We start from the raw sequence: 22,437 nt of genomic DNA on the forward strand, positions 1-22,437 counted from the left end.
CCATGCCACCACTTCGGACGAGGTCTGACTAGCCTGGGCTGACCAAGGCCCCTTCCGCACATGCAAAATAATGCGTTTTCAAACCACTTTCGCAACTGCTTGCAAGTGGATTTTGCCATTCCGCACAGCTTCAAAGAGCATTGAAAGCAGTTTGAAAGTGCATTATTCTGCATGTGCGGAATGAGCCTCAAGTCAGGGCGATGTGTGGCTCTCGCTCTGTCCGGGCAGCGCCCCCTTGGCGGAGGGGCAGACCCGTGGGGGCAGCGAGGCCCCGGCACCTTCCACTTACTCGGTGAGCCAGGCTGCAGGACGCGGGCGGTGCGCCAGGGCGCTTTGGGCCCGGCCGGAGCAGCTGCCGGCGCGGCGGTGGCGCTACTACAGCAGAAGCGGCGGCGCCAGTTCGAAGTTGCCTCCTCGGCCGGCAGCCGCCGCAGATTGGCCCTCGCCGTTCATTTGCATTGACGCCAGTAAAGGCTGGAGGTCAGCGCCGGCGGGGGCTTTTATTGGCTGCGCCTCCGCCGCCGCCTCCGCCGCTGTCAAAACTCCCGAGCAGATCTTTCCCCCTCCTCTTCGCCTCCTCCTTTTTTTGGGGGGGGGTGGGGGGTGGGGGCGGCGGGGAGGTTGGAAAGGGGGAGGCCGGGGCAGGCGGGAGGGAGGGGGGAGGCGTGCAGGGGGTGGCGAGGCTGGGCGGCTGCGGGAGAGCGAGGCGAGCTGGGGGGTGGGAAGGCTTTGCAAAGCCAACGGAGCTGGGGAGCCCGGAGGGGGCTCAGGCTGCGGGGGATCGGGACCGCGAGGGCCCCCACCCACCCACCCACCCGGCGCCTTCTCTCCGGTTGCGCCCTTGGGTGCAGCAGGGTGGACTCCGGCGCGCGCTCTCGCCTGGCACCGGCACCGGCACCGTGCGGGGGACCCAGCGGCGCTCCAGCGTTTCCTCCGGAGCCTGCTCAACTTTGGTGCCTGCAGCCGGCCGGGTGCCTTCCTCGGCCAGGGCATCTCTGGCGCAGGTCCCTCCTCTTCCACCCCCGGAGGCTTCCTGGGCGAGGATGTGCTAGATCGGGGCTTCTCTCTCTCTCTCTGCCCACCTCCCCACCCCCCCGGGGAGATCGCTGCTGCGCCTTGGCTTGGCTGGGAGGCGTCTCCTGCAGAGAGGAAAGCAGAAGGAGAAACGCTAGAAACCCCTTCCTGCCGAAGCTGCGATCGCAAACAGAGGCGCAGTAACGTGTGAATGTCTAGGACTGGAAAGCAGGTCGGCTGCAGCTGGTGGGAAGGCGGAGGACCGCGGACGGGAGTTGCGCCGACGCTTGCCGAGGATTGCTGTGTAGCCCTGGAGGATCTCTCCCCTAGCCAGGAAGAGACCAGCTGCTGGACCCTGCGTTTGTCTGAATCGCTGGCTCTTGGAGGAAGGGAAAGGTTTGGGAGGAGGGGGGAGGAAGGGTGGGGCGCACAAGGTAGGGGGTGGGGGCTTGGGGGGCAGGGAGTAGGACACCCCACCCACCCCCTCCTCCTGGATTGCGTTTTATTACAAAGGCGCGTGAGAAAAAATGTGTTTTCCAGTCGGGAGGTTGTTTTTTTTAAGCTCGGGAGAAATGGGGCCATCGGGGAAACTGGTGGGTTTGACCTCCTCTTAATCCAAGAAGGTCCAAGGGAGAGGAGATTAGACCCCTTTCTCTGGCCTGCCCTTCCATCCACGAATATTCCCTTCCCAATGTGAAGTTGTCAAACTTTTGATTCCCGTTTGAAAACCCCCACCCCCAATTATTTCCCTTCCTTCTGTCACTCCCCAGCCTCAACTTGCAGAGGCTGAGATCAAGAAAGACGCCCCCTCCCCTGTGCAAGAATGCACCATGTTTCTTCTGAGGAAGGGATGTGGCAACTGTAGGTAGCTGACCATGTGGAGCGGGGCCCAGGAAGGTGATACAAACTGTTAAGGAAAGCAAGATCTGGACAGGTTTTTCCCCACAAGTGGAAAGGGGGGGGGAGAGAAGTTGCTTTCAGCATCACGGAGAGCCAACATGGGCTGCGCTCCTAGCATCCATATCTCGGACAGCAGGGTGGTCTACCACAGCAACAAAGAGCTGGAGGACTCGAACTCCTCGCAACCGCAACAGGGCCACCCTGTCTCTGGATTATTCATTAAATCCTCCAACACCTCCACGTACAAATTAAGGACGAACCCCTCCAAGAAGGATAAGCGGAGCATGGAAGTGGAGACTCAGGCCGGCAAGTCCAGTGTGAAGGTAATTTCTTTTTCAAAATTGGGGTGTGGGGTGGAGAACCGGCGGAACTATTGAGATGTGGCTTTGATTTCATACCCTACAAGACGCCGCGGCCTGTGATGGGCTGATTTTAGACCGGCCTGGCTGGTGACCTGTTTGTAGGTTCCTTCCTTTGCCGCAACCTGAAACGGGCTTTTCCGATTGGTATCCTTTCCCCATCTTTCTTTGGCTTTTGAGGACCTGGGGCCGAAGGAAAAAGTTCGGCGTGCATATCAAATAATACTGCTCGGGTATGTACTTGAACACCCTTGGGCCTGAACGTGCCAGCTAGCCGCAGTGTGAGAAGATACTGATCGGTGTAAACTCCCAGCAACCTACCTCTCTGGTTAGCTTTGGTTCTACACAACCCCCTGATTTTTTTTCAGGTTTATTTGCATAAGCTAAAGTTTATTTTCGGCCCCCTTTCTAAGAAGAAACAGATCTGATAGGGACATTGGCGTGAGGCTCTGATTTGCAGACAGAATCATGACTTGTTGACCTTTGTGGGTTTTAGTGTACAAAATGGGAAAGAGAATATGCAAGAAAATGATTAATGGGGGGCGGGGGGGGGGAAAGGCCGTGCAGTTTTAATTCTAAGTAAATTTAAAAGAGATTTGTACCAAGATGAGACTGGCAATTTTATAGGATGTAGTTCTCATTTGGTGAGAACAGAGACACACATCTGTCAAAAGGATGTTCCAAGCAAACTAGCCAGTATCATTTCCAAGTAAAAGTGTTTAGGAATAGGACGATCAAAGCCAGATTAAGAGGAAGGTTGGGTTTTGCCTTTTGGTTCTTGAGGGACATACTGTTAGGAGTAAGGAATTCCGACAAGGAAATATAAAAAGATTGAAATGGAAATGGTGATGCCAGCCCCAAGGCAAAGATTTACTGTCCTCAACCTTGTTAGACTGTAGTGCAAGAACATTAAAAAAAACCCCTGAAAACCCAAGTTATACAACTCTCTGATGCGTAAGACAAAGCAGGTCTTGTTGATTTTTGGTGAGACTAGATTGAATACAATCTATTTGTGTTTTTATTGTAACGCTTTCCTTTAAGATACTCATGGGGGCATAGATGACTTCCTTCCTTATTTTAACCTTACGACATTCTTGCAAGGTGGGTTAGACTGAGAGGGAATGTGTTGCTAGCTGGTCATGGGTGTAATATGAGAAGGGTTGGGCCTCACTGGCAGGGCTGTTGTTGTGTGAGTAGGTTCAATCTCTAGTGTTGGCCATTCGAAAGATCTCTGGTAGCCAGCATTGAGAATCACTCTTCTGTGCTTAAGACAGTGGAGATGTCTGCAAGTCATAGTAAAAGAAACGAATCGAACAAGATGGACTTGTCTTAGCATGAAGATGGCGTGTCTTAGCATGAAGCAGTTTTATAGATATATTTGATGCTTAGTAAAGATTTGAATCCAGCACTCTGTATGTGGATGAAAATGTAATCCACTTGATTCAGTGTAACTTGTCTCTGGTTTAAATTACCTATTTTGTCTTGCCATTGTGACTGAGTTTAGAGCAGCTAGATTCAAGTCCAGCAATACCATAAAGACCACAAGGGTTTCAGGGTATATAAGCTTCTGAGAGTCAAAGATCCCTTGGTCAGATACGAAGGGTTTAGGGTAGGCTGCTAAAATGCGTAACTGCAATAAAACAAGAATGGGAGGGAACCGGCGAGGAAAGGCCTCTGATCTGGGTTGTAAATATTTCTCCCAGGAAGCAAGCCTCAACTGACGTCTGTGCTCCCTTGCTCAGGATACAGTAAACTGTGCTCCTTTTATAATAACCTCCTATGGGAGAAAGTTCCAAAGAAATTGGCGCATTTATTTGGTGTGAATTTCAGACAAGTCTATAATATGCATGTTTACTTGGGAGTAAACCCTATTAAGCTCAGTTGGACTTGCATTTTAGTAAATGTGCATAGGATTCAATTGAACTGGCAATTTGGGCCAGAAACACAAATATGCTAATCAGCAGTAATCACTTTGGACCTCAGGACAGACAAGGAATTCAGAGGCATGTTGGTGACTTCAGTTTCTTTCCCCTAAATTTAGCTTTTATATATATGTGAAGAAATAAAAGACAGCTTGGCAAAAGGAAGAATGGATAAACAAAAGACTCAGGGAATTAGGGAGGGGCTACAAAGCAAAATTGATCTGTGTCCAAAAAGGCAGGGTGTCCTGTGTGAAACTCTGCAATCAATGTATTAGACCTTTGCTTCTTGTTAGTATACTGGGTCAGAAAGTCCCTCGGATTTATGAAAAGGGCGGCAAGGTCTGAAATCTTCTTGGTTCTTAAAATCCCCCCACATCCCTACACAAGCGTGGCTAAATGCAGTTAAACTAGAAGGAAAACCACTGTTTGATTGCAAGAAGGGTTTCTTCCATTGTGTGCTGAAGGTATCTAAATTGATTTTCAACAAGTTGTTTTAACATCCGATTTATCTTGCATTGACGGCCCTATTTTGCGGCCACTGTTTGGGCCTGCTGCCCACTTACAGACAGATTTAAAGTTGATCCCATGAATTTCAATTAATGAATGAATTGATTGAAACCTGCCTGCAACTTAAACAATAGCTGTGAAGGGTGATGCTCTATAGAAGAAGCCATCTTATGCCTACTTCTTACTGAGACATTCCTGGACTGAATGCTGCGCCATCCTCTCTCTCTCTCTCTCTCTCCTCTCCCCCTCTCTCTCCCCCCTCTCTCCATCCATCCATCCATCCATCCATCCATCCATCCATCCATCCATCCTTCCTTCCTTCCTTCCTTCCTTCCTTCCTTCCTTCCTTCCTTCCTTCCTTCCTTCCTTCCTTCCTTCCTTCCTTCCTTCCTTCCTTCCTTCCTTCCTTCCTTCCTTCCTTCCTATCTATCTAATCTGTCTAATCTAATCTATCTATCTAAAATTGAACATGGCAGGGAGAAAAGGCTGTAGTTTTGTTAGAATGCATCACACTATTATTTAACATTTATGGGAACAGCAATTTATACTTCTGAGGTGCTGCTTGCATGGGATTCAGTAGTAGATCGTTACATGCAGAACCTCCTAACTTCAGTTTCTGGCACTTGGAAGCAGTCTGTCCGCAGGCCAGTGTTTTAAAAAAAAAAACACCTTCTCCTGTTGACATTCGGGAAGCGGCTCCCAGTCCGAGCTCAGCTTCATAGGTACGGATACAGTTGCCGCTACCAGCCCCGACGTCATCTTTTCTCTCTTGGTCTGGTTATGATTTAAACCAGGATTTCATCGACTGGCATCAAAACCAGCACTAGAGTGAATAAAAACGATGTCCTTTTGCAAAAGAAAATTGTCGAATGAGCAGGTATATCCCTGATTCAACACCAATGTGGGGTTTGAACAGCTACAAGGGCTGTGCCCTTTGATCGTGGGCCAGGCCCCCCGACTCGAATAGGATTTTCAGTGCATGTCAGCCGCACGTATGATTGCAGAATAGACTGTTCACTTACAATAGCACCATGACTTGGCATTAAAAACCTGACAAACGGGTGCAATAAATCTAGCCATAAAATAGGATGAATACATAAATAACATATTGCAAGTCGGCCACTGAGATTTGTTCTGTATCTAATAATTTAGCATCGGGGTGCGTGTGTGTGTGTGTGTGTGTGTTGCCAGATAATCCATTCTTGGCCAGGTGGTAGATAATTGCTTTTTGGGAGGTTGTTTTTAAATCCATGACGTTACTGCTGTCAGACTGTATTTCACATCGTCTCTCAACCTGAACATCTCAGAATAGTAACGGTTCGAAATAGTTGTTTTCCTGAAGTTGAAGTTTTGTTCAGATTTTGCAGGCAGAAGAACATTTGGGTCACGTCTACGATCAGACAAATTTATTAACATGTTTAGGGGGAAATGTACTGATTTTTAAAATAATATTTTGGAATGGATTGACTGTCACAAGGTGTTGGAGTGGCTACTTCTGCAGGGAAATGCAGCTCAACGGAGCCCCCTTGTTTAAAGGTAGTATACCTCTGAGTAACAGTTGCTCGGGACGAAGGGGGAAGGCTGTGCTTGACTTCACATCCTGCTTTTAGCCTTGCTGGATACGTCCGTCTGATGGCTTCTCCTAGAAACAGAGTCCTGAATTAGAATGGATCTTTAGTCTTGTCCAACAGGATACTTTATTCATAAGCCGAAAAGTCAAGGCATCCTAAAAGAAATTGATACGTAGAAGAAGAGTTGGATTTATATCCCCCCTTTCTCTCCTGTGAGGAGACTCAAAGGGACTTACAATCTCTTTTCCCTCCTCCACCCACAACAAACACCCTATGTCGGTGGGTGGGGCTGAGAGAGCTCCAAAGAACTGTGACTAGCCCAAGGTCAACCACTACACCACGCTGGCTCTCTTTATACTAGTATCATGCACGATGCATGTCATATGGATCACCAGTAATCTATCTAATCCAGCATCTTGTTCCTCAAAGTGATCAACCGGTTGCCATGGAGGGCCAGCAAGCAGCCCAGAGGCTGAGGCCTTCCCCTGATATTGCCTCATAGTACTGGGATTCAGGATTACTGTCTCTGAATTTAGATGTTTCTCTTGTGATAGTAAACAATGGGCCTTTCCCCACTTCTCCTGCTGCTGCCGTCGCTGCGCGCTGCTCTGAGCGCGCGGCATCCCTAACGCGCGTCTGGGCGTCCCCACGAGCGCGGGGTCATCCAAAGGCGCCGTTTTCGCCAGAGCCAGGGATGCCGCGCGCTGAGCAGGCGCAAGAGCAGCAGCGTCGGGGCGGCTGTGCTGTTGCCGCCCCTGACGTGGGGAGTGCAGTGGGACCCCGCGCTACTTTCGGAGAGTAGTGCGGGGCTTAAGGTAAGTGGGGAAAGGGCCATTGATAAATATTTGCTCTATCTAACCATCTTTCGAAGACAGCTGTTCTTGTGGTCATCCAGTGGCAGTGAATCCCACAGATCTCTAACAACTCTTTCCCCCCAATTCTCCAGAAACCCTTTTACTTTTTTTCAGAGTGCTCTTTGATTCTTTCATCTCATTAAATTTTTTAAAAAATGGAATGGGGTTTTTACGTGCCGATTTATAATCCGACCGGGTCCGTTGCCGAGTGGGGCTCTTGCCACGGGAGAGGGAACCGCATACAAAAGTCATATTAATTCACTGACACGCAAAACGTTGTTGCTGTTTGATAGTGTTACAGGATCAACGTTTGTCGCTGCAAATGTGGTATTGCTGTACCTTCTGGCTTGAGTTGAAGATTCTGTCCCTTCAAAACACCTGGGTGGTTGTGCGGGGAGGCATTTTTCTGCAGAAAGTTCTTCCGCATTGGCGATTCCTCTTTCCCCTCCAGCCTCTCCACCCTTTTCTTTCTTGCGCTTTGCCTCGCAGTTGCTCTGAATCCTCCTCACCCTTCTTCCCTCCCGTTTTTTCCAGTGACGTCAAACCTCTTGCACAAAGCTTGGCTCCCACTGAGTCGATGCTTTCCCACAACAAAACATTTCGAACGTCTCGGTTGCTACTGTTGTATTCTTCCTAGGCCAAAATGCTTTGCTATCAGGGGGTGGCCACTTTTTATTAGATTCTGGGTTGAATGCGGCACGCTTTGTTGACATGGAGCAAACATTTAGAAACTTACTCATTCGAGTAAGTACCATGTGCTTGTTTTTTAAAAAATGTTTGAGCCATGTCAGGGCAGTCGTTGCCAAATTACGTGCTAGGAGAATGCTGCAAGTGAGCAGTGAGAGAGAAATTAATTAGAGACGCCTGGCCCCAGAAATATTGCCTATAACAGGGGTCTGCAACCTGCGGCTCTCCAGATGTTCATGGACTGCAATTCCCATCAGCCCCTGACAGCATGGTCAATTGGCCATGCTGGCAGTGGCTGATGGGATTTGTAGTCTATGAACATCTGGAGAGTCGCAGGTTGCAGACCCCTGATCTATAAGCTTCCTGAGATGTGTCTGCACATTCCATTTGTTTGGCCATAAGAACATAAGAACAAGCCAGCTGGATCAGACCAGAGTCCATCTAGTCCAGCTCTCTACTACTCGCAGTGGCCCACCAGGTGCCTTTGGGAGCTCACATGCAGGAGGTGAAAGCAATGGCCTTCTGCGGCTGTTGCTCCCGAGCACCTGGACTGTTAAGGCATTTGCAATCAAAGAGGATCAAGATTGGTAGCCATAAATTGACTTGTCCTCCATAAATCTGTCCAAGCCCCTTCATTTGTCCACATGTTTTCTGCTGGGGGTGAGAGATGGAAAGGATCGTTTCCCTAATCCTTACATGGGGTGTGATTGGACCAATCAATTGCACCAGGTACAGCGGTGCAGAAGAATTATTTATCTCAAGAGGAGTTTGAAGAAGAAGAAGAGTTTGGATTTATATCCCCCCTTTCTCTCCTGTGTGGAGACCCAAAGGGGCTTACAATCTCCTTTCCCTCCCTGTCCCCACAACAAACACCCTGTGAGGTAGGTGGGGCTGAGAGAGCTCCGAAGAACTGTGACTAGCCCAAGGTCACCCAGCTGACATGTGCTGGAGCGCACAAGCTAAACTAGTTCACCAGATAAGCCTCCACAGCTCCAGTGGCAGTGCGGGGACTCAAACCTAGTTCTCCAGATTAGAGTGCGCCTTCTCTTAACCACTGCATCACATTGGTTCACTGTTATGTCCTGTCCTGCCAGGCTTGGCTTGGTGTCTGGGGTGGTGCGGGGAGGGCTGATGCCACTGCTCCGTGGAGTCCTACTTAAAATTTGGGGAAGGGGGGAGGCTTTGGAGGGATGGGCCCATCTTGGTGTTTGGGACAGCATGGGGTTGGAGGAGAAGGAAGTGGAGGCAGATGAATTTATAAGTGTGCTTTTTGCTTTTGGTGAGACAGAGTATGAAGTGGGTCAACTTGGTTAGTACTTGGATGGGAGACCTCCAAAGAATACCAGGTTGCTGTGCAGAAGCAGGCGACAACATGCCACGTCTGTGTGTTCCTTGCCTTGAAAGGCCTGCAGAGTCACGATAAGTTGGCTGCAACTTGATGGCAGTTTTCTCCACCACCACCAGCAGCAGCAGAAATTTAACTTGGTCCTGTCCCCACCTGGACTGGATTCTTTGAAAAGCTTCCTCATCTTCCCAGGGGAGGAGAGAAACAGGAGAGCCGACTGCTGCTACTACTTAGGCCATTCAGATGAGCAGTGGTGGGATCCAAAAATTTTAGTAACAGGTTCCCATGGTGGTGGGATTCAAACTGTGGCGTAGCGCCAATGGGGCTGGGTGGGGCATTCCAGGGGCGTGGCCAGGCATTCCGGGGCGGGGCTGTGGCAAGGACGCAGCCGCTGCGCCAGTCCTTGGGCGGGAAACGAATGCACGCAGGCGCAGGCTGCCACGCACGCCGGTGCACCTCCTGCTAGACTGCTTCAAGTTCTGCACGCTACTGCTGAGAGGAGGGGCGTAACTAAGGCAAAAATCACGTGGCAAAATCACCCATTAGTCACCCCCTCTCGGCACACATAAATAATTAGTAACCTACTCTCAGGAACCTGTGAGAACCTGCTGGATCCCACCTCTGCGGACGAGTTTCCTTCACTGTTTTTCTCGCGAGATGGCACATGGGAGGGGGTGGTCTCCCGTGTCAAATGTCACTCAACCCCCATTATCTTCTCTTCTCAATGGTAGCTCTCTTGCCTATACTGATGAAGCGATTCTAGAAATGAAAGGAGACTATTATAGCAATCTAGGGTGTTTTACTATAGGATCCTTGCTCCAATAATTTAAAAAAAAAAAGGACATTAAGCTCCTGAGTTTAGGACAATTAAAATACCACATAGCAAAGAGCTGCAAAAGCCAGCTGTTCCATCCACTTGTTGCTACCATGGTAGCCTTAACGTCATCTCGCAAATCAGCTAGTGGAGCTGACAGGACTTAATGAGGGACACCTTTGTGTAATATTTGAGCAGATCGCTTGCCGAATGAATAAGAAAGCAAGAGACATCAATTTGCTACTTGCTGTTCCGATAAGTCCAGTGTAATTGGGGATCTGGGCAGGGCTCAGAGCATAAGAATGTAAGAAGAACTTGCCCAGACCAGACCAGTGGTCCATGTAGGCCAGAATCCTGTCTCACACAGTAGCCAGCCAGTAACTCTGGAGAGTCAACAACAGGGCGTATAAGTTGAGGCCCTAGTGTTGCTTCCTAGCACTAGTCTTTGGAGGCTCATTGTCTGTGAACGTGGATGCTCCCTTTAGTTACTGTGGCTTGTATCCACTGGTGGGCCTCACCTCCCTGAATTTATCTATTCCCCCTTTAAAACCATCTTTGCTGATAGTCATCACTACGTCCTCTGGCAGGGAATTCCACTTTTTAATCATTCGTCATGCACTTCCTTTTGTCTGTCCTGAATCTACTACCCGTCAACTTCATTGCGTGTCTTCAAGTTCTAGTATTTTGGAAGATAAGAACATAAGAACAAGCCAGCTGGATCAGATCAGAGTCCATCTAGTCCAGCTCTCTGCTACTCGCAGTGGCCCACCAGGTGCCTTTGGGAGCTCACATGCAGGATGAGAAAGCAATGGCTTCTGTGGCTGTTGCTCCCCAGCACCTGGGCTGTTAAGGCATTTGCAATCTGAGATCAAGGAGGATCAAGATTGGTAGCCATAAATTGACTTCTCCATAAATCCACCCAAGCCCCTTTTAAAGCTATCCAGGTTAGTGGCCATCACCACCTCCTGTGGCAGCATATTCCAAACACCAATCACACGTTGCGTGAAGAAGTGTTTCCTTTTATTAGTCCTAATTCTTCCCCCCAGCATTTTCAATGTATGCCCCCTGGTTCTAGTATTGTGAGAAAGAGAGAAACATTTCTCTCTGTCAACATTTTCTACCCCATGCATAATTTTATAGACGTCAATCATATCCCCCCTCAGACGTATCCTCTCCAAACTAGAGTCCCAAACGCTGCAGCCTCTCCTCATAAGGAAGGTGCTCCAGTCCCTCAATCATCCTCGTTGCCCTTCTCTGCACTTTTCCTATCTCTTCAAGATGGAGCAAAAGGTCTCTCTGTCTACTCTATCTGCCCCGTACATAGTTTTATAAACCTCTGTCATGCCCTGCCTCACTGGCAGAGGTGTCTCTAGGGAAAATGTAGCCTGGTGCACAATCTGAGTGTGTGTCCCCCCCCCCCCCCCATATGGGCAGCCGCCTTCCCCCACCAAGACCAAACAACGCTTTTCGGGCACCAGGTCATTTCAAAATCACCATCACATTATAGAACACCAACTTACAAAATCTGATCAGTGGTGGTCAGTACCTCACAGCAGGAGGAAGGAGGAGAAGGGACATGGGGGGGGGAATTTTTTGCCCCCCACATGACTAAATAGCCATAGCCCAAGGACATTTGACCCCATATGTCCCCCTGGGTGGTACGCCCCTGCTTTATTCTGTGTCAGACCATTGGTCCATCTGTCTCAGTAGTCTCCTTTTTGAGTAGCTGGTGGATCTCCAAAGTTCCAGGTAGGCTCTTTTGCAATATTTACGGTAAGACTTTTATGATCCTTTACGGTCCTTTGCGATGCTGGGATTTGCACCTGGAACTTCCGTCTATGCAAAATGAGGTATTTGCACCTGGGACTTCTGAGCATGCAAAATACCAAGGATTTTTTTTTTTTTGGAAGGCTTGACTCCAAATTTACTAACAGCCTAGCCTTGAACACCCCTATCTGCACATACCCTTTACACCGTTTGTGAAACCCGTCTTGCCCTGAGGGTTTCCCTGTCTCTGTGTTCCATCCAGATAACAATTGGATTGCTTGAAGCATTGGGACTGAAACCCACTGATTTATTTTGCCTTTAGCTTCCTTGTTCCATTTCTGGAAAAAAAAATTTTTTTTTACAGCCTCCAAGGCTCATAAATTATGATGATATGAGCTTTGCAGGATGGAGATTAATTAAATAGCCGTGTTTCCAACGTGCACATTCTTCCAGATCTTCTTTTCTCTGCTGCGGACTGAACTTTTGGCCTGAAATTAAACTCCCGAGCCTTTTCCCGCCCTCCCCCACCTTGTACAATCTGTAAATCTGTCACTCACCATTATGCAAAAGCTTAGTGTTTTATAAACCAGGAGCTTTGGTTTCCAGATATTCACCTTCCGTTTCTAATGGGGAGGGGAAATGTTTAAAGAGCAGTTTTCCCCTTCTCCAAATTCTCTGTTTAACATCCCCGTCCCAACTGAAGTAGTCATACAACGTACAACATTTACTAGACTACAGGGTTTTTTTTTTTAAAAAAAAATAATAATAGCAAACATGGCTAAATGTCACCATTAAAATAATTTGCGACCTAAAAAAAGTAAAATGAGTTTTGTGACACTTTCATACGTTGGCCGATGGTCGGCTGCTGCTCTGCCGCACAGAGAGGGGACATTTCCTTCACGGCAGAGATTTCTGTACAGATGCACTTACCTTACAATGATGCTAATTCTAGGAACCCCCCCCCGCCCCCCCCACACACACACATACACATTGTCTCCTCTGACTTTGGGGTTTTGTTCCTTCTGGGTTGCTCTCTTTTCCAGGCCAAGAATGAAGATTGCCATTTTTGGGTTTTGTAGCCCTTTAAATGTAATGTCAATATTCCCTAGGCCTATGTTGATATTGTGCAGGCTTTTTAAGGGAATGCCGGCTGTGGATTCCCACAAGGATTTAAGCAAAACACCTGTATATATACCTGTTTTTTCTCCCCTTTTGGCTTCTGTGCTGAAGAGGTGGTACACAGAAGAAGACGACGAAGAGGAGGAGTAGGAGTTAGGATTTATATCCCACCTTTCTCTCCAATAAAAAGACTCAAGATGGCTTACAAGCTCCTTTCCCTTCCTCTCCCCACAACAGACACCTTGTGAGGTAGGTGGGGCTGAGAGAGTTCTGAAGAACTGTGACTAGCCCAAGGTCACCCAGCAGGAAGGTAGGAGTGTGGAAACACATCTAGTTCACCAGATAAGCCTCTGCCACTCAGGTGGAGGAGTGGGGAATCAAACCTGGTTTTCCAGTTTAGAATCCACCCGCTCTTAACCATTACACCATGGTGGCTCTGGCCAACCTATTTATTGCATACAGCGTCCCAGGAGTCTTCCTACGGATCTCCTTCCATTTTATCCTCACAAGAAAGAGACTGTGAGTGGCCCATGAAGACCCTGAGATGTTTCTTGAACATGGCCCTGTCCTATCCGCACTACAAGACAGTGTTTTGAAATAAGACTTACAGCAAAAAAAGTATGGCCACCGTACAGTACAGACCTAGGTGTACTTATCCTTCTAAATGAAATAGGCTCAAATCACCTTGGCCTGGGGGTGAGTGCACACCTGCCTGAGATCACCTGTGGAGAGCCAGCTTGCTGTAATGGTTAAGAGCAGGTGGGCTCCAATCTAGAGAACTGGGTTTGATTCCCCATTCCTCCACATGGCCCTGTCCTATCCGCACTACAAGACAGTGTTTTGAAATAAGACTCACAGCAGAAAAAGTATGGCCACCGTACAGTACAGACCTAGGTGTACTTATCCTTCTAAATGAAATAGGCTCAAATCACCTTGGCCTGGGGGTGAGTGCACACCTGCCTGCGATCACCTGTGGAGAGCCAGCTTGCTGTAATGGTTGAGAGCAGGTGGGCTCCAATCTAGAGAACTGGGTTTGATTCCCCACTCCTCCACATGAGCGGCAGACCCTGATCTGGTGAGCCAAATTTGAACCCTTTCCTGATGGGTGACCTGGGGCTGAGTTCTCTCAGAACTCTCCCAGCCCCACCTATCCCACAAGAAGTGTGTTGTGGAGGGAGGACAGGAAGGGAAGTTGCCTTCTTCGTACAGGAGAGGAGAGGAATAAATTGAAACTCCTCCTCTTCTTGCACTGGTGATGCATGCCTCGTTCCAAGGGAAACTGCTCCATTGTTGGCCACGGTACAGCACAGATGTCTTTAGGCCTTCTCGTTCCAAGGGAAATTGCTCCCTATTTGGGTGACCTCTGAAAGCTTCCATAGGCTCCGGCTGGTTCAGATACGGCAGCCACACTGTTGAGTGGATCTCATAGAACTGATCGCTCCTTGTACATGTACATATGAAGCTGCCTTATACTGAGCCAGGCCTTTGGTCTATCAAAAGCAGTATTGTCCATTCAGGCTGGCAGCTGCTCTCCAGGGTCTCAACACTGAGGCCTTTAACATCACTGACTCCTTGGTCCTTTTAACTGGAGATGCTGTGGATTGAACCTTCTACTGGTGTGGTGTAGTGTAGTGGTGAATGGCAGGCGCACTCTAATCTGGAGAGCCGGGTTTGATTCCCTGCTCTGCCACTTGAGCTGTGGAGGCTTGTCTGGTGAACCAGATCAGCTTGCACATTCCAACACAAGCCAGCTGGGTGACCTTGGGCTAGTCACAGTTCTTCGGAGCTCTCTCAGCCCCACCGACCTCACAGGGTGTTTGTTGTGAGGGGGGAAGGACAAGGAGATTATAAGCCCCTTTGAGTCTCCTGCAGGAGAGAAAGGGGGGATATAAATCCAAACTCCTCGTCCTCCTCCTCTTCTTCTTCTTCTTCTTCTTCTTCTTCTTCTTCTTCTTCTTCTTCTTCTTCTGCTTCTGCTTCTGCTTCTGCTTCTTCTTCTTCTTCTGCTTCTTCTTCTGCTTCTTCTTCTTCTTCTGCTTCTTCTTCTTCTTCTTCTGCTTCTGCTGCTTCTGCTTCTTCTTCTTCTGCTGCTGCTGCTGCTGGGTTCTTTTGTCTTTTGTCTTCGTCATCATCATGTGGACAGGAAGTTGCAAATTTCCACAATTTATATTGATGCCATTTCTCCTTCATCCCCAAAATTCCCCCTCCATTTCTCCTTATCCCCCTCCCCACATTGCCACAAGGAAATGGAGGAAAGAATGGAGAATCCTACATATGGATGTTGTGTTGTGGCAGCCTTGAATGCACAATGGTAGGTTGTTGCTCCATGGAAGCAGGACGGGTCAGTCTTTTGGCTGCCAGTATCCTGGCCTGGTGTGAACGGTGGCCACCCTCTCTCCTAAAAGCACTGTGTGTACACATTTTAATAATGATTCCTTGAGGGCTATGACCAATCTGCTCATGCAGAAAGAACGTGCAGCATCTTAACCCTGACATCGCTTCCATTTCTTCAATTAGATCCCAGTACCCTAAACTAATCCATGCGAAGAAAAACAGGTTCTCTTGGCAAATAAAACCAACCGACCCTCTTCGTGGAATGCAATAGAAACTTGATGATGTAGAAGACGTCTTTTCCTGCCGATTATTTGCCTTATCTTTGTATTTCTCTTGCAACTGTAATAGTTCAAAAGGGCTCGGTTTATAGACTAACATTAAAGAATCTTACAGTAAAATTCCAAGCAGAGCTGTTCGCTTCTGAGAGCCAGTGTGGTGTAGTGGTTAAGAGCAGGTGCACTCTAATCTGGAGAACCGGGTTTGATTCCCTGCTCTGCCACTTGAGCTGTGGAGGCTTATCTGGTGAACCAGATTAACTTGTACACACCAACATGTGCCAGATGGGTGACTTTGGGCTAGTCATAGTTTTCAAGAGCTCTCTCAGCCCCACCCAACTCAAAGGATGTTTGTTGTGGAGGTGGGAAGGAAAGAAGAGTGTAAGCCCCTTTCTATGGCTGCTGAGACATCAACAGGTTTGACAACAGCATGGTGTAGTGGTTAAGAGCACGTGCACTCTAATCTGGAGAACTGGGTTTGATCCCCCACTCTGCCACTTTGTAAGGCTGAACACACTCAAACGCAGTTAACTTAAAGAAAATAACGTTATTGATTTGCGTCGCCCTAAATACAGGGTGCTGGAACTGAGGATTCATGTCCTCAGTTCCAGTATTTATTTTATTTCTGAACTCAACAACAACCAATTAGCTTTCTCCCCCCTGCCCAGTCTCTGGCCTCTCATTGGCCGTGAAGCTCCGGTGGGATGTAGCTCCTCAGTTTGTTTTCCCGCTGTTTTTGGAAAAAGGTGGGAGCGGTGCATGCTGGGAATTGTAGTCCTGACACTCTTGAGGTGTGGAGGCTTATCCGGTGAACTAGATTAGCTTGTGCACTCCAACACATGCCAGCTGGGTGACCCTGAACTAGTTACAGCTTTTCGGAGCTCTCTCAGCCCCACTCAGCCCCACCCACCTCACAAGGTGTTTGTTGTGGGGGGGGAGGGAAAGGAGATTGTGAGCCCCTTTGAGAGAAAGGGGGGGATATAAATCCAACACATTCTTGTTCATATCTATGAGAAACGGCTGAGTGAGGTCATCCAGAGATTTGGGCCGAGTGGCCACCAGTATTCAGATGATGCTCCACTCTTACTGCCGCCTTTCACAGCATTTGACAACTTGTTTTGTTTGGGGTTCCCACAATGATTCCCCCCATCATATATTGTGTATTTTATATATGTGTTTTAACTGCTTTGCATTTATTTTAACTCTGTTTTTCACTCTTTTAAAAGTTGTTTTAATGATGGGTGGTTTTATATGCTTTCGTTATAATGGTTTTTATAATGCATGCTTTATTATACTGGTTTTGCAAAGTAATTTTTAAATGCATCTTTTAAATTGCTAGCTACTTCGGCTGCCCTTTTTAAGACCAGAAAGGCAGGATGTAAATTTTGCAATTAATAAATAATGATTCATTATATCATAAATTATGCTGGAAAAGTCAGGAGAGAAGGAAGTAGCTGCCTGTAAAAGATGATTGTTCTCAATATTCCTACGAATTTGAGATTTCAGAGATGATAACCAGCATTTTGAATTGTGCCTGGGAGCAGTTGATTGTCCACTATAGGTTTGATAATAAAATAGTTTGAAATGAAAGGACTGATCTACATAGAACAGGGGTCTGCAACCTGCGGCTCTCCAGATGTTCATGGACTACAATTCCCATCAGCCAATTGGCCATGCTGGCAGGGGCTGATGGGATTTGTAGTCCATGAACATCTGGAGAGCCACAGGTTGCAGACCCCTGATTAGAAGCAGAGGCATACCTAGGAAAAATGTAGACCGGTGCAAAATCTGATCCCCCCCCCCCGGTATGGGCAGCTGTCCTCCCCCACTACGACCAAGCAACTTTTTTTTTGTACCAGGTCTTGAAGTCAGTGTATGGACCGGGGGGGGGGGGAGGAGGAAGGGTTTCCACACCCCACGTGACTAAATGGCCACAGTCCGGGGACATTTGACTCCATATGTCTCCCTGGGCGGTGCGCCCCTGCATAGAAAGAAATGAACATCGGTGCATGTTCCTGGCAGCCAAGTAATAGGCGACTCTCGTGGTTCACGAAATGGCTTACGCGAGATCAAATAATACCATTTAAACCAGCACATGCCCATACATGAGAATGCTGGGCTGCTGTTATTGTAGATGTCCAGCTTTTTCAGGGTCACAGGCTAAGGGCCCACTGACCGTAGACTAAGACCCAAAGGCCCCTTGGCCACTGGCTCCGCCTGTGCTAAATACCTGCAGCAGAGTTGGAACAGAAGCTAAGCCCTGACCTCACTCAGTTGCCAAAGATGTTCTCAGCCTCCCAGTTTTGAAGAAACTTCCTTATTCCTCCCTCTCCCCTCCACTTTTTTCTTCAAAGTGCCCATCTGGCATTGGGGCAGCCCCACTGAATGAGGATCCAGCTGGCTCAACTCTGTCCTCATCTTAAAATGGGGAAAGACTTTTTTTAAAAAAGTATTGGGTGGGATAAAAACCATGTCAGCGGCTGGTTACAGATTTATCCGTGACAGTGTCTGTGTCATCTGTGCAAACCTTTCTTTCCATGTGGACTGAGGTCAGTGACATTAAGCACGACTTCTGTTTGGTATCAGACAACTGCCTCCGACCGGCTTTCGAAAGGATCTCTCAATGAGCGTTTGCAACACTCATCTGGCTCCTGCATGTTATCCACGCCACAACCCTCGGACGTCGGTTAGGCTTAGAGACGGCAACTCGCTGGTCTGTCTGTCCGCTTATCTGCCGAAGGACCGGGGGCAGAAAATTCAGGCTCTACAGTGCAGCCGTCAAAGATCACCTTTGCACAATTGTGCTGGCTTCAGACACAACTCGCTGAGCGTAACTTTTAGGGTGGGGCAGGGTTTTGTTTTGATTCGCTTTAATGCAAAACGTTCTTTCTGCGTAGAATATTGTGATTCATACTGTGTGAATCATGCCCTTACTGGCTGATCGAAGGAAACCAAGGCTTCATGTTTCTTATAGCTTATATATTCACTGCTTCCCAAGGTGGTGAGAAGCCAGGGCCACCATTTTTCTTAAAGGGGGAGAAAACCGAGACTTCAGATGTTTCTTCAAAGAGGGTTTGGTGTTCTCTTTTTCTTCTGTATACTAGCCTGACCTCCTCCAAGCACAAAAGTACAGTTTCAGGAGCTCTTCCAGTGTTTCAGAGGCCCCTTCCGCACACACAAAATAATGCATTTTCAAACCACTTTCACAACTGTTTGCAAGTGGATTTTGCCATTCCGCACAGCTTCAAAGAGCACTGAAAGCAGTTTGAAAGTGCATTATTCTGCATGTGCGGAATCAGACAGACTGACAGTTTTGTTTTTGACTCTAGAGAGGGAAAGAGATAGACAATAAGTATACAGTTATCCCTTCCACACTGTGACTTTCTCCATCGTGGTTTTGATATATTGTGGGTCGACATGAGAAATGAAATGGGAATTTGGGGGGAGTTTTGTGGAAGCCGCAGACGACACGCGAAGGCCAGCGAACAATATGGACAAAGAGTGTAATAGACTTCTCTCTGTGATACACCTCTGAAGATGCCAGCCACAGATGCAGCCGAAACGTTAGGAACGAGATCCACCAGACCACGGCCACACAGCCCGGAAAACCCACCACAAGCAACATGGGAAAATTTTAGAAACTCAGAAATGCATAAAATATATGTATAGTAATGTATAATATCAGCTTTTTTGATCTTTTAATACCATAAACATATACCATTTCTTTTTAAAAGTTAAAAGAAAGGAAAAAGAAAAAAATCAGGCTTATTCTCTAGTTCAGTGATGGCGAACCTTTTTGAGACCGAGTGCCCAAATTGCAACCCAAAACCCACTTATTTAACGCAAAGTGCCAACACGGCAATTTAACCTGAATACTGAGGTTTTAGTTTAGGGAAAAAACGGTTGGCTCTGAGGCGTGCGTTACTCGGGAGTAAGCTTTGTGGTAGTTGGTGGCTCTGCTTTGAAGCAACCATGCAACTCTTCCAACTGTGAATCACGACCCTAGGAGGGTTTACTCAGAAACAAGCCCCATTGCCAGCAACCGAGCTTACTCCCAGGTAAAGAATCGTGCTTTAGTTCTTTGCATGAAAACCAGCGGGGTTTAACAGCACTTATCAGGGTTACCTACATTGTTTCCCCAAAACTAGGTCTTAGGTTTAATGCTAATAATCGAGCCCAGCAGCCCAGGCCAGCCTAGATGTGGGGGGTGGGGGAGGATGTGTTTGCACATGCCCCACAGAGAGGGCTCTGAATGCCACCTCTGGCACCCGTGCCATAGGTTCGCCACCACTGCTCTAGTTCAAAGGGACGGCCAAAATGTTTTCGTGGATTTCCAGGTTGTGCGGGTGCCGCACGCCTCATTCCAGGGATGTGGAAGGGATAACTGTACTTGGGTGGCCAATTAGAAGGCAATGAATCAAATGCCACGATCCAGTATAGGTCGTTGTCAGTTCAGTAGAGCAACTTTAGTCTGGCTGCCCCACTGAGACAACTTATCCCTTTCAAAAGTATCTTGAGGAATTGCCTTTTTTTTTTCTGTCTGCAGAAACATTTTGTTCCTGGAAATGATGGTGTTTTATTAGCCCTCTGCTGTTCGGCGGTGCTAAAAAAATCCCCCACTGACTTGATAAAATGCAAGAATGTGAACTTTTGAATGATGTTGGAGTCACTAAGGCCACTCACGGGTTGTGTCTGCTCGGTAAAAGATAACCAGCCGCTGCGCAAGGACACCCGTTGGTTTGTCTGGAAATCTGCAGACTGGGTCAAAGGAGAACTTTCCCTTGGAACGTCACTTGTCAGGACTGCTCTAATGTGGGGGCAAAGAACCCTGAGCTCAGAGCAAGGAGCTCCCAGTTCAAATTTTATGTCCACCACCATCGACTCACTTGGGGGCCTAAAGCAAGCCACACTTTATCAGCCTCAGCCCCCCTCTGCTTCAGGACAAGCAGAATAAAATTCTTGTTCCTTGCAGGTGCAGTGGGGAGGGATTGCCAATACCGAGCGAGTTTGTCTCAGTCTCTTTCCAGGACAAGAGAGGTGTGCAATGGGGCTAGTTTTGTGAGGAAACACATTTGGTTCACCAGATAAGCCTCCGCCACTCAGGAAGAAGAGTGGGGAATCAAACACGGTTTTTCAGAAAAGGAATTATTCCTAGGACACTTGGGTTGTACAAGATCTTCTGTACACGTTGTGAAAAGCTTCTTCTGCTGATTTTGCTCCAGCGGGCCTCAAAGGCCACCGAACGAGGCCCAAGCAGATGTGCAGTACACTGTAAGAACATAAGAACATAAGAAAGAGCCTGCTGGACCAGACCAGAGTCCATCTAGTCCAGCTACTCGCAGGTGCCTTTGGGAGCTCACATGCAGGAGGTGAAAGCAATGGCCTTCTGCTGCTGCTGCTGCTGCTCCTGAGCACCTGGTCTGTTAAGGCATTTGCAATCTCAGATCAAGGAGGATCAAGATTGGTAGCTAGAGATTGACTTCTCCTCCATAAATCTGTCCAAGCCCTTTTTAAAGCTATCCAAGTTAGTGGCCATCACCACCTCCTGTGGCAGCAAATTCCAAACACCAATCACATGTTGTGTGAAGAAGTGTTTCCTTTTATTAGTCCTAATTCTTCCCCCCAGCATTTTCAATGGATGCCCCCTGGTTCTAGTATTGTGAGAAAGAGAGAAAAATTTCTCTCTGTCAACATTTTCTACCCCATGCATAATTTTATAGACGTCAATCATATCCCCCCTCAGACGTCTCCTCTCCAAACTAAAAAGTCCCAAACGCTGCAGCCTCTCCTCATAAGGAAGGTGCTCCAATCCTTCAATCATCCTTGTTGCCCTTTTCTGCACCTTTTCTATCTCTTCGATATCCTTTTTGAGATGTGGCAACCAGAACTGAACACAGGACTCCAAGTGCGGTCGCTCCACGGCTTTATATAAGGGCATGACAATCCTTGCAGTTTTATTTATGTACGCCGTAGCATGCAGACACAGGAAGATGGTGGTCCCCATCCAGTTAGTTAGTCATGGTTAAATCCTGCAGAAATAACCAGTTGTGTGCATATTTCTGGAGAGGGCAGACCATGGGTTTTTTCACCACAGGTTTGATTGGGAAGGGGGAGAGGAGCTAACTATTGTGTTTTCCAAATGTAGCACACTTAATTGGAAACAAATACGGTTAGAATGGGCACTTAGTTGTTTGGGAGAAACCATAACCAGGTCTCATGGATTCAGGATAGTTATTACATTTTTTAAAATGGGCAGTTGTACACCTTATTTTCCACATGACTGTTGTTGCCAGATAACTGCTGTTCAGGTTTACTATTCCTTTCCCCCAATTTACCCTATTGTGGCTGAATTAAATATTACTAGAAGTAATTTTCAGAGAAAACAGAAGAAGTATTTTGGTTGGCATATTAGCAGCAAGGTTTGAAAACAGGTAAGGAAGCAGTCTCCAAAGCAAATATTTGCTCTAATTTAAGAGAGCTTTTTAAATGTTGAGTAACAATAGGATCTGATGACTTATACACTCAAAATAATCTAAAAGATAAACTCTGATTTATGCTGGAAGTATTTTGTTGGGGGGGGGATGCCCAGTGAAAGCAAATTTTTGCAAGTGGGTTTTATAAAATAATCATCAGGTTTTTCTGAGTTATCTCTTCCCCAAAATTCAATCAAATGATTATTTTAGGATGGCTTTTTGCAGTGCAATCTAAACAGAGTTGCATCTGGATAAGTCTGTTGCAGCCAAAGGACTTAGAAAGGGGCGACTCTTTTTTTATGGATGTATTTTTATTTAATAACAGCAACAACAACATAGCAAATGTGTGGCCTCTGATGTTTTCCAAATCTTTCTCATAGCGTGTGTCACAGGTGGGTAACCTGTGGCATTCACATTGGCGGCGGGGTGGGTGGGGGTTGACTCTTCTGGGCAGAGCCTTTGGACAATTGGCTGTGATAGAATCTGGTCTGCATTT

At 47.5% G+C, this 22,437-nt stretch overlaps 1 protein-coding gene across 3 annotated transcripts in view; it reads left to right on the top strand.

Annotated features, from left to right (window-relative positions):
• The first annotated feature begins 677 nt into the window (after positions 1-677).
• Positions 678-22,437, top strand: part of PDE8A (phosphodiesterase 8A) — a 148,005-nt gene continuing 126,245 nt past the window's right edge. For all 3 annotated transcript variants that reach the window (XR_007243243.1, XM_048481819.1, XM_048481820.1), the window contains exon 1: positions 678-2,237. Coding sequence is in view for 2 of the 3 variants with exons in the window: in XM_048481819.1 (XP_048337776.1) it covers positions 2,013-2,237 (225 nt within the window). In the remaining variant the exon portion in view is untranslated. The remainder of the gene's footprint in view (positions 2,238-22,437) is intronic.

This window comes from Sphaerodactylus townsendi, linkage group LG17 (assembly GCF_021028975.2).
Source record: "Sphaerodactylus townsendi isolate TG3544 linkage group LG17, MPM_Stown_v2.3, whole genome shotgun sequence".
NCBI lineage: Eukaryota > Metazoa > Chordata > Lepidosauria > Squamata > Sphaerodactylidae > Sphaerodactylus > Sphaerodactylus townsendi.